At 52.1% G+C, this 12,348-nt stretch overlaps 1 protein-coding gene across 3 annotated transcripts in view; it reads left to right on the top strand.

Annotated features, from left to right (window-relative positions):
- Positions 1 to 12,348, top strand: part of Cpne5 (copine 5) — a 74,577-nt gene that overhangs the window by 33,316 nt on the left and 28,913 nt on the right. For 2 of the 3 annotated variants that reach the window (XM_070023871.1, XM_070023873.1), the window contains 3 exons: positions 4,756 to 4,815; positions 6,646 to 6,696; positions 6,955 to 7,018. In XM_070023871.1, the coding sequence (XP_069879972.1) occupies positions 4,756 to 4,815; positions 6,646 to 6,696; positions 6,955 to 7,018 (175 nt within the window). The remainder of the gene's footprint in view (positions 1 to 4,755; positions 4,816 to 6,645; positions 6,697 to 6,954; positions 7,019 to 12,348) is intronic. The other variant, XM_070023872.1, reaches the window with a different exon arrangement.

Consider the following 12,348-nt stretch of genomic DNA (forward strand, 5'->3'; position numbering starts at 1 on the left):
GTCTTCCAGAAGTTCTCATCTCTGGGCTCTCAGAAAAATAATGATAATCTCTGTCTGTTACTATTGAAGAACAGAGAGAATTCTGAAGCTTAAAGAATTTGAGATCTAAGCCGGGCACTGGTGGCTCACGCCTGTAATCCTAGCTACTCAGGAGGCTGAGATCTGAGGATTACGGTTCAAAGCCAGCCCGGGCAGGAGAGACCATGAGATTCCTATCTCCAATAAACCACCAGAAAACCTGAAGTGGTGCTGTAGCTCAAGTGGTAGAGCGCTCGCCTTGAGCTGAAGAGCTGAGGGACAGCGCCCAGGCCCAGAGTTCAAGCCCCACAACCGACAAAAAAAAAAAAAAAAAAAAAGAATTTGAGATCTAAGCTGGGAAAAATGTAAGTGAGGCCTCCTTTCCATCAAGAAACTAGGTCAGGGGCTGGGAAGGTGGCTCAGTGGTAGAGTGCTTGCCTTGCATGCCTGAGGCCCTGGGTTCAATTCCTCAGCACCACGTAAGCAAAAAGAAAAAGAAAAAAGCTGGAAGTGGTGCTGTGGCTCAAGTGGTAGAGCTCTAGCCTTGAGCTGAAGAGCTGAGGGACAGCGCCCAGGCCGAGTTCAGGCTCCACAACCGGACCCCCCCCCCAAAAAAAAAAAAAAAAAGAAACTGGGTCAGCCTGATGCCGATGGTTCACACCTGTAATCCTAGCTACTCAGGAGGCTGAGATCTGAGAAATATGGTTCAAGGCCAGCCAAGGCAGGAAAGTCTGTGAGACTCTTATCTCCAGTAAACTACTCAGAAAAAAACAGAGGTGGCACTATAGCTTAAATGGTAAAGTGCTAGCCTTGAACACAGAGAGGCTCAGGGACATTGCCTAGGCACTTAATTCAAGCCCCAAGACTGGGAGAAAAAAGAAGCAGCAGCTGGTGGCCTGTTACCCTCGCTGCTCAAGAGGATGAGATCTGAGGCTTAAGGTTCAAAGCCAGCGTATGTAAGAACGTCTGGAAAACTTTTATTTCCAATCTACCACCAAAAAACCTCGACGTGAGCAAAAAGCTAAGGGACAGCACTGAGACACTTCAAGCCCAGTATTGGCACCAAAAAAGAAGGAAAATAAAAAAGGGAAGTAATCCCATTTTATTTACTTAACCTAACCCATCTATGATTTTCACAAAAAACAACCAAGATTTAACTTAGAATTACAGGTGGAAGGGGACCCTAAGAATTAACCCAGCTCAACCTTTAGCTCGGGCTGAAAGTACTCCATTGTTTGCAAATGAGAATCGCTTCCACCTGTAGGTAAATGCCAGCAAAGCACTGTTATAAAGAACCAGCTTTAGAAAAACCGGTCAGGAAATCCAGCTGGTCTACAGTAAAACACACAGCCAGCAAGCACGGACCAAAGATTTCCTTGCAATCATGGAAAAGTGGGGGGAAATGCAATTTTTACAAATTTTACAGGGAAATCATGATTGTCAATAACCAGTGTCTACTTGTTTTTATTTTTGCCAGTCATGGGGCTTGAACTTAAAGCCTAGGCACTGTCCCTGAACTCTTTTGCTCAGATAGTGCTCTACCACTTTGAACCACAGCTTCACTTCTAGTTTTTGAGTGGTTGATTGGAGATAAGAATCTCATGGGGACTTTTATGACCCGGCTGGCTGGCTAGCTTTGAACGAACTTTGATCCTCAGATCTCAGCCTCCGAAGTAGTTAGGATTACAGGTGTGAGCACTGGTGCTTTTATTATTTTGTCTTTTGTTTGAGACAGGGTCTGACTATGCAGTTCAGACTGGCCTCAGACTCTTGATACCTGTGCCTCAGCCTTGATTACAAGCATGCACTACCATGCCCAGCTATACTTACATTCTCATAAGACTCAGTTATAACAAAGATATTCATAACTAGGATTACCTTAACCAATTTCAATTGCATTTTTTTCGGTGACACTGGGATTTGAACTCAGGGCCTTACAGTTGCGAGGCAAGCCTTCTCTAGCTGAGCCATGCCATCAGCTATGCTTTTCACTGGTTATTTTTTTTTAATTTTTTTATTGTAAAGATACTATACAGAGGGTTACAGTTACATGAATGAGGTAATGAGTACACTTCCTCTTGAGCATTGTTACCCCCTCCATTGTTTTCCCCCTACCATCCCCTCCCTCCCTCCCTTCCCCAAGGTTCTTTTTTTTTTTTTTTGATTGTGATTAAGTGATTGCTTAATTTCCAGTAATTCACAGTATTGTGGAATAATGATGCTCGTTTAAAGTCACAAGTTCATTCTAACTTTCCTGGAGCAAATTGTCTATCACAGTCTGTAATATATAACGGTGCTCACATGTTATATACCATATATGTGATCAGCAGCATGGGGATATTTGGTAGTGGTTCAACCAGATGAGTGGGAGTTCTTTGTTTCTTAAGTCCTGTTAGTTTTGTCATATCACCTAAAATTTTGGATTTATCATCCACTTATCAGGGAGACCATGTACTGTTTGTCTCTTCGTTCTTGGCTTACCTCGCTCAACTCACTGGTTATTTTTGAGATAGAGTCTTACTTCCTGTCCAGGCACACACTTGGACCACAATCTGCCTATTTTAGGCTTCTTGTCATTGCTGGAAGTCCAGGCACTCACCAATGCGTCCAGCTTCTCTCTAATATGAAGGGGTCTTGTGGACTTCCCTGCCCAGGCTGACCTGGAATCGTGATCCTCCTGCTTTCAGCCTCCCCAGATAGCTTAGCATGACAGGCATATGCCACTGTACCAACCTATGAGTCAAGAAGGGGGAGGAGGGGTCTCAAGGATTTTTCTGCCCGGGCTGGCCTTGAACTCTAATCCTTCCATTCTCAGCCTCCCAAGTAACTAAGATTGTGATGAGAGCCATCCATACCTGACTTAATTGTAATTTTAGATTTTTTTTATCTACCTCAGAAGAACTCAGGACCACCTGCCCATTGGCCTGTCCTCATGTTAACCATCGTCTAAGTATAGCCCACTGACCCTTGACTTTTGACCTTTACCAAAGTGCTTGGTCCCATCCATACCATAGTTCTGGCTATACCTGGATGGAATGACTGTCGAGAGAAGCCCAGGACTAGCACTAGCCCATTTCCTGCCTGCTGTGTCCACTTCCTATGTCCATCTTCGGTAGAGGGCACATCTGGGCGAGGCTGGGAGGTTGAGGGAGACTTCGTGCAGCAGACGGCTTTCAAGCTGAGCCTACAGCACACGCCAGATGCAAAACATGACAGTGGCGGGGAATGCCCGTGAGAGAGGGATCCCTGAGCCACTGAGGCTCCGCGTGACTAAGCTTAGAGGCCCTCATGACTAACCCATCTTGGCAGCTCCTGTCGACCGGGCATCTATTCTAGACCAGCCACGAGGGCCAGCGCTTTGCTGGGGAGATCTGTGTAGTCAGCCCTCGGTATATGTGTGAGTTTTTCCCTCCCAGCCCCAGGTGGAAAACCTGGAGGGGGACGGGCACTGTATCTGTGTGTAGCACATGCAGACCTCATTCTTGTCATCACTTTCGACTTTGCAGCACGGTACAACCAGCAGTTGCACAGAGGGCACCCTGTGTCTGTGACTTCGGGAGGGCGCCTGCAAACGCTGCCCCACCTTATATAGGAGCCCAGAGCAGCCTAAGACTGGCTTATCCAAGGGAGGGACTGCAAGCAATCTTTTGTAGCTATTAAACAGATGCAGCCAGTGGTTCATGCCTGTAATCCTAGCTACTCAGGTGGCTGAGATCTGAAGAGCGGGGTTCAAAGCTAGCTTGCGTAGAAAAGTCTGTGAGACTCTGATCTCCAATTAACCACCAAAAAGCTAGAAGTGGAGCTGTGGTTCAAGTGGTAGAGTATTAGCCTTGAGCACAAAAGCTCAGGGATAGCGCTCAGGCCCTGAATTCAAGCCCCAAATCTGGGACCCAAAATCAAACAGAAAAAGATGAAGCCAATGGCTCACATCTGTAATCCTAGCTACTCAGGAGGTTGAGATCTGAGGATTGCAATTCAAAGCCAGCCTGGGCAGGAAAGCCTGTGAGACTCTATCTCCAACTAAATCACAGAAAAAGTTGGAAGTGGCGCCGTGGCTCAAGTGATGGAGTGCTGGTCTTGAGCAAAAGGAACTCAGGGACAGCGCCCAGGCCCAGAGTTCAACCTCAGGATTGGGGGTGGGGGATGGGAAGCTCGAAGTGAAGCTGTGGCTCAAGTGGTAGAGCACCAGCCTTGTGCAAAAAAAACCCTCAGGGATAGCATCAAGGCCCTGAGTTCAAAACCCAGTACCAGCGTGCACACACACATATACATTTACACGAAGCCCTGTTTCCCAATTCATCACATTGTGGGGTACTGGGAGACCAACATATGCATTTGAGGGGAACACAGTTCTTCCTAGAACATAATGTCCCATGTAACAGTCTCCTTTCCATGGGCTGGACCCCGAGGCCCAGTGGGGTGCAAGCTCGTTCTCTACCTCTAGGGGGCATCAGAGTCACCTGGGCACAGATTGCTTCCCCCCCCCCCCCAACAATTTTTGACGCTGTGGTCTGAGTGGACCTGAGAAGGTGCATTCAGAACACCTTCCCAGGGGCGCTGGGACCCCACTTTGAGAAGCTCAGCCTAACTTGTCCTGGACGCCACCACGCATGTGGGACGATGTCTCCTTTGGCCGGTGGCTCTGCGCCTCATTTCACGACCTCAGCCCACAAACCTGTGTCCAAGCAGCCCTGGCGGCAGGCAGGCTCATGGCAGGCTCTCTTCCTCTCTCTGCAGGATAGGGGCGTTCAGCCTGAACTCCAGGACGGGCAAACCCATGCCAGCTGTGTCCAACGGGTAAGTCACCCAGCAGCTCCAGGCCTGGCATCTGCCACCTCCCACCAGTTCTACCAAGGGCACCTGCAAGCGGGCCCTGCTTGGAAGGCCACGGTCCTGAGTCCTCTCCACAAGGCCTTAGGCCGCGTAGGACCCGGATGGAGAACCCCTCAGGTCGTACCGGGCCCCTCCATCGGGGCCAGCGGGCAGTGCTGGAGCTCAGCGCCCAGGCTCTGGGGACTTCAGAGATCAGGGTAGGGCTCAGAGGTAGGAGGCTTTTGCAGGGATGAGCTAGCCTGGGCACTGCCCACCCTTCTCTCCCCCACTCCCCCTCCTACTACCCCTTCCCTGCCTCGTCTTTCTCCCCCTCCTCTTCCTCTTCTTCCTCCTCCCTCATGGCTCCCCACTTCCGTTTGCTCTCTGCTCCTCGACTCTCTGATGCCAGCCTCCTCCTCCTCGCACACACGGTGGATGCAGCTCTCTTCCGCTGTGCAGAGCCGCCCCCTTGCTTTAGACCAACTGCGTGCAATGCGTGCTTCGCAGGCCCTCCCTGCCGCCTTCCCTCTCCTCTTCTGGCTGGAAAGGCCCACCTGGCTGCTTCCCACACCTCATTGGAGGAAGGAGGGTCTGGAAGGCAGCTTTCTGCCTGTTGGAATGAGGGCTCCAGGCCACTCTCAACCCTGGCAGAGTGTGGCTGGTTTAGAAGTAGAGAAGATTCCAGCAGAATCAGAGAGGGGGGTGGGGAGAGGAGAGAGAGAGAGAGGGACGGAGGCTGGAGCAGGAGGGAGGAAGAGGAAGGAAGGCCAAGCTGGTGGGAGCAGTTGGGGCTGGAGAGGAGGGAGAGAAAGAGCAGAAATAGAAGCCGGCCTCCAAGGCAGAGAGAACAGATGGAGAAGCAAGGGCTGAGGAGGCTGGTGTTGAGGATTCTCTCCGCCTGGTCACACACATCAAGTCCTTCTCACCATGGAGGCCCAGACCAGCAGGTGGAGAAGGACTTGGGCCCCTCAGCTCAGCTACCCACCTCTAGGGGACAGACAAGCTGGCATCCCTGCCACCTGCCCAGGGCTGGGCGAGGCTCTGGTAGCAGCCGCTGCTCTGTCTGCTTAGTTTAGAGGGAGACCTGGGCTGTCCACCTTCCTCCCGGGCCTCCTTGGTTGGGAGTCATTTCTTCCAAAAGCCGGTGCAATAAGAAGGTACTCCAGCAGTGGTTCGCAAAGCCTCTTCCACAGACAGCATCTGGGGCTCTGGGCGTGGCTGGAGAGGGGGCTGCATTTGACTGGCTCTCTGCTCGGTGATGAAGGAAGGGAAGGGAGCCTGGAGGAAAAGATCACGCGTGTCCCCTGTGCCTGGTGCTGGGTGCTGTGTGAATCTCAGTACAACCCAGGCGTGGAAAGGGGTGCAGTAATGACTTGAACCTCTCCCTCCCAGCAGCCCCTGGGGGCTCATGCTAGGCGGGGGTTTTGGGGGGAGATCCTTCTAGCTGAGTCTCTAATATCAGAGTGAAATGGGTTGATCTTGGGGGTCCCATTTGATGAAAGGAATAGCGGGGTCCCCTGGCCAAAGGACCCGCTTCAAATGTGGGAAGAAGTCTTCAAGATGGGCCCCACTTGTGGCTGGCCGGCCACATGCTTGGGGGGATCTCTTGCTCCCAGGGAGACCCCGGCCAAGGGACTCAAGAAGAACCTGGGCCAGGCCCACCAAGAGGACCCCAGCCCCCCGCCCCCCCCCCCCGCACCTTACCCCTCCTTGCTAGTCTCTATCCCATACCCAGGGGCTCAGAGCTGGCACACGGAGCACGCTGGCCAGCTGTGCAGGGTAGGGTGGCCAGCCCATCAGGTCTTTTGCCCACAGAAGTGGTGTTTGGATGGAAAGTTTGAGAACCACTGGTCCGGAAGCCTCCGGGTGAGTCTGGATGCAGTTGTGATTCTAGAACCTCCACAGCAGACACAGCCTTCCCTGGTGGGCACAGACAAGAGGGGGTGGGCAGTCCCGGGGGGCCGGACTCCTGGCCCCAGATCCCAGCACCCTAGGCCACACTGTCACAAGCATTCCTGGAGACCGGGGTCTTCTCAGGGATTAGGGGGTGGGGTGGGTAGATCCCCAGACTGTCTGCACTGGTTCCCTCTGTCTGGCTTTCCATTCTGCTCTCTTCTCCCCCAGAGGCGTCCCAGGAAAGAAGTGTGGCTCCATCATCCTGTCAGCAGAAGAACTCAGCAACTGCAGGGTGAGTGGAGAGGGCGGAGCTGAGTGAAGTGGGTGTGGTGGGGGCGGGGCCGGGGGCGGGGCCGGTCGGTCCAGCATATCGGTATCCCTGCAGGGATCCCCAGGTAGGCAGGGCTCCTGGGGCCCTAGAAGGTCCCCTCTTTACCACTCAGCGTTCTGAGGCGCAGAGCAGGAAGCAAACCCAGAGTTTTTAGACCCCAGGTCCAGGGGTTCCACGTGTGAAGATGGCCGCGCATCCGCAGCTGTCTTGGGGCACAGACCTGAGCGAGGCTTGGACAGACAGGGGACTGGAGGTGGCAGGAGGGACACGTGCGGAATGATGGCTTTTCAGTCCTGGGCGCTTGACATTTGGTTCCATTTTTATCTCGGGGTGGAGAGTTGTAAGAAGAGTGTGCATGGGTGTGTGCATGTGAGTGCATGGGTGTGTGTGAGTGCAGGGGTGTGTGTGTGAGAGCAAGCAGGGTGTTGGGTGCTGGGGAGTGCAGGCTGTATCTCCAGGCAGCTCTGTTAGTTGCCAGTACCTTGGGACCGTGGACAGAAGCAGGGGGTGGCCCAGCCACTCAGGAGGGAGGGGCTCGGGGTTCCGATGGCTCACTGCCATGGTGAAATGTCACAGGGGTGCGGTCACGTGTCAGTCACGTGTCAGTGACTTGTCAGTCGCATCAGCCCATCATTTGTCACCACCCCGGGGAGCCAGGCAACCAGACAGGATTCTCATTGTATCAAAGACTGCGTTACCTCCCCCTCACACACACACAGGGAGTGCAGTCATAGTTCAAATCTGGATCAGGCTGATTCTAAAATCTGGGCTCATCTCCCAAACCTCCCAGGTTGAACCTTCAGATCATTTAGGTGCCTGGTGTGGGGAGTCTGGGGTCCTGGGGAAGAGAAGAAGGGATGGACCTGTGGCAGAAGGCACCAAGCCCAGATACCGGGGACCCCGGTGCTGTGGGACCGAGTGGGTGAGGAGAAAAAACAAAAAACAAGACTTTCTGACCTTTCCTGGGCCTTTCAGCTATTTGATAGAAATTCTTTTGTGGGTGTGCACCAGTACTGGGCCTTGAACTCAGGGCCTTGTGCTCTGGATGGGCTTTCTTGCTTAAGGCTGGTGCTCTACCACTTGAGCCACAGCTCCTTTGGTAGCTTTTTTCTGTTCAATTGGAGATCAGAGTGAGAGTTTTCTGCCTGCACCAACTTCAAACCAAGGTCCTTAGGTTTCAACCTCCTGAGTAGCTAGGATTATAGGTGTGAGTGACCAGCACCTAGCTGCATAGAAATTCTTTTTTTTTTTTGGTCGGTCATGGGGCTTGAACTCTGGGCTTGGGCGCTGTCCTTGCACTCTTCAGCTCAAGGCAAGCACTCTACCGCCACAGCACCACTTCTGGTTTGCTAGTGGTTTATTGGAGATAAGAGTTTCACGGATTTTCCTACCCAGGCTGCTTTGAACCAGGATCCTCAGATCTCAGCCTCCTGAGTAGCTAGGATTACAGGCGTGAGCCACCAGCACCTAACTGTATAGAAATTCTTTAATCAGAAGAGTGGCCTTGCTTTACAAGACAGCCAGAGAGGTTCGGGGTGAAGCTCAGGGTGGCATGCTCTAGCGTGTGTGGTGCCCTGGGTTCTGTTCCGAATGACATGTAAAAGTCCCGCTTCTACAGCCAATCTGTGATGTTCCTGGCAGGAAAGCTCTGTCTTGCATTACTAGGATCACAGTTTTGACTTTATAGACCCTCCCTGCCCCCCGCCCCCCGCAGCATTCCTGTGGTAGAGAAGGTTAACTGGGTCAGCCAACACCCTTAGAACACAGGGTGATAAGCTACAACATGGACCAGGAAGCTTTATATATCTGGTGGATGGTGGGTCTTGGTGTCCATGAACGGAAGCACCGAGAGGTTCAGTGGTCTCTCCAAGGTCACACAGCCGCTGAATAGAAGAGAGTTGAAGGCCGGCAGCGCAGTTGGAGAGTCGGGAAGTTTTTAATCATTAGGCTGCTTTTCAGAGCTTGCAGTTAAGAGCCCAGGACAGACTTGACCCTGGGAGACTGGGAGGATCATTGTCAGCTGTTTGTCTTGGTGGCCATTCACCCTCCCTGTGCATTTACTTCCTGGATCTGGAAAGGTAAACCCTTTCCCCAGTGTGCCTGTCCATGGCTGGCTGCTCTGTCGGTGCTCGGTGCGGCCTCATTTCTTATGAATTAGGTGACTGGAGGAACCCAAGTTTGTTAGGGTCCATTAGCATCCACAGCAGACCTGGTGCCTCGGACCCCAGAGGGAACTGGGGCCCCCGGGGAAGGCCAGAGCTGCCCAGGGCCTTGGGCTCGCGCCTCCACTGGCTTTAGAGGCGGAGGGATTACTGTGAGGATGAAGGTGATCTATTCATCAATCGATCGATCTATATCCACGTATTGATCCATCCATTCATGGGTGGATCCATTGATCCATCTATTGGGAAGGCGGCCACCTTGCTGCTGTGGTCTGAATTTCCTGAAGACTAATTTCCTGAATTTCCTGACTGACGGCTTCCTCCTGATTTGTAATTAAATCAGGTAATCCCAAGAAAGGCTTCTGGAAATTCCAGCACTCTAGAGCATGCTGGTGCTGTTGGCTGGGTCCTCCAGCGGTCCTGCAGAACCTCACAGCACCTCCCTCTCCTCTCCATCCCTCTCCTCCCCCCCCCCTCCGTCCTCCGTCCTCCGTCCTCCCTCCTCCCTCCTCCAGGGATGGTGGGAAGCGGTTCTCTGGGTGGGGGGAGCTTCCTGTTTCCCAGGCTGTCAGCTCCTTTTCTCCTGGCACCTCCTAGGCTGAACTCGGTTGTCCCCCCCACTCCCCCCCCCCGCCCCCTCCACGAGCCTTGCGAGGCAAAGAGACTAATCCCCAGCATCTGGCTGAATTAAAATAATTACATCTGAACTGCTGCTTGGCTGAGGCTTGCGCGCCAGCAGTTCAGTTCAGTGGGAGGATCAAAGGGAGAGGGCGGAGCCTGGGCGGCGGCTTCCTGCATGAATGAATGCTGCTCTGCCTCGGTTGGAGGGACCGGGGGCCGGCCGGGGGTGGCAGAGGATTGGGGTGGACTCCAGTGTGTCACCCCCTCCCCCCCGTACTTTGATAGGCGAGAGGAAAGACTTGCTCGTCTAGAGCCAAAATACAAAGTGGGTTCCAGCCATCGTCTGGATACCGTGGGGTGATGGTTGATGGCAGGGTGAGGCTGAGCCGGGCAGCTGCGGGCAGCTCCATTCTGCAGATGCAGCCGTGCTAAGTGGACTCCCACTGCACCTGCGCGGTTTCCATGCTGAGCCCGCAGCTCCTCCTCTGCCTTAGGCCCTGGAGTCCAGACCCCCCCCCCCCCAGCTGGGCTGGCCCACGGGAGGCCTCCACAGGGCAGGGCCGGGCCCTGCTCTCCAGTCCAGGCCACTGACCGGTCACACTGCAGCCGCCCTGGGGCTCCACATCCTTTAAGCCTATGGGGTTCGTTCATACTGGGTCATACATTTCATTCATTCTCTCCTGAGGACCTCACACTTTGCTAGGCAGGTGCTCTACCACTTGAGACATACCTCCAACCCGTTTCTGAAGGAGTTGTTCTGAGATAGTGTTCCACTTTTTGCCTAGGCCTGGACCGCGATCCTCCTGTTGGCGCTTCCTGTCATAGCTGGGATGACAGGCGTGTGCCACCACACCCAGCTTTTCCCATTGAGATGGGGTCTCAGGAATTGGTTTTCGTTGGGCTGGCCTAGAACCTGGACCCTCTTCATCTCGGCCTCTCGATGTGAGTGGCCAGGGTACAGGGTGGTGATGAGATCTGCATGGAGCGTTTTAGTCTGAGAAATAATCTCCCTGACACGGGAACAAAAAATAACACATTTGTTCTAGACAAGTTGAGAAATGTAGAAAAATACAAAGACGAGAACCACCACCCAGAGATAATCATTGTTGACATTTTGATGTGTTTCCTCTAGGGCGGTTTTCTGAGTGTTCACACACATATACATACTTTTTCTTTTAATCTAGTTTTACAGCCTGCATTTTTCTTGGCTAAGTATTCTTAGAAAACATGTATCTAATAATTGCACCTTATTCTGCTTCCTTCCTTCTTTCATTGCACCTTATTCTGCTTCCTTCCTTCTTTCTTTCCTTCCTTCCTTATTTCCTTCCTTCCTTCCTTCCTTCCTTCTACTTTCCAGGCAGGTGCTCTACCACTCAAACCACAGCCCAGTATTATTGTTTTTTAGATAAATCTCTTGATTTTGCCCAGGTTGACCTGAGCCTTGGACCTCTGCCTCCTAAGATTACAGGTGTGTTACCACACTTGGCATTTTATTATTCTTCTCATAGATATAGATATATTATATATATATATGGATATATATTTTTATATATGTGGGAAACCACTTATTGGCACTGATTCTTTTTTTCTTGGAAGTATTGGGGTTTGAACTCAGGACCTTGCTTGCTAAGCTGGCACTCTACCACTTGAACCACACCTGCAATGTAGTTCTCTCTCTCCATCTCTCCCTGCCTCCCTCCCCGTCTTCCCCCCCCCCGATTTTTTTCTCTCCTGCAGGCCCTGAGGCTTGAACTCAGGGCCTGGGCAATGCCCCTGAGCTCTTTCACTCAAGACTAGTGCTCTACCACTTGAGCCACAGCTCTACCTCTAGTTTTCTGGTGGTCCATTGGAGATAAGAGTCTCACAGACTTTTCTATGAGGCTGGCTTCAAACCATAGTCCTCAGATCTCATCTTCCTGAGTAGCTAGGATTCCAGCCCCTGCCAGAACCTGATCTCTGAAGGGAAACAACAGAAGCCATTCTGCAGTGAACACGTCCCTGTCCTAATTGTTTCATTGTCCTTTGAGCCGGGCGGGTAGACTCGGTTGATTTTAGTTAGGTGTCATTAAGAGCTAGGGATCTAGATCCAGACCAAGTGCCATTGCTGGCCTGCTGTGTGACCCTGGCCCAGTCACTTGCCTTCTCAGTGCTTCCCAGTTGATTCAATTGTAGACGTGTGTCTTCATTTAAAAATGAGTTGTTTTGTTTCTCATGGATCTTAGCATTGATTTCTATTGTTTTAAGTATCATTTTAAACTATGGATTCAGAGAGCCAGGCATGAGGGTGCATGTGTGTCCTTCCATTTTCTCACTCGGTGGAGGGAGGGTTGCGGTCCAAGGCAGGGGGCTGGGATAGGTGGGGGCTGGAAGGAGCCAAACCAGAGGAACAAACAAAACCCTAAAAAACAAAAGACAAGGAACTTACAGGGTTGAGCAAGCCCTGGGCTCAATCGCCAAAAGTCTTTCTTTAGGTTCCTGGGATTTGGACCTAACTTTCGAGTTCATCCC

The sequence above is a fragment of the Dipodomys merriami genome, unplaced genomic scaffold, assembly GCF_024711535.1.
Source record: "Dipodomys merriami isolate MVZ:Mamm:240054 unplaced genomic scaffold, mDipMer1.0.p SCAF_16, whole genome shotgun sequence".
Classification (NCBI taxonomy): domain Eukaryota; kingdom Metazoa; phylum Chordata; class Mammalia; order Rodentia; family Heteromyidae; genus Dipodomys; species Dipodomys merriami.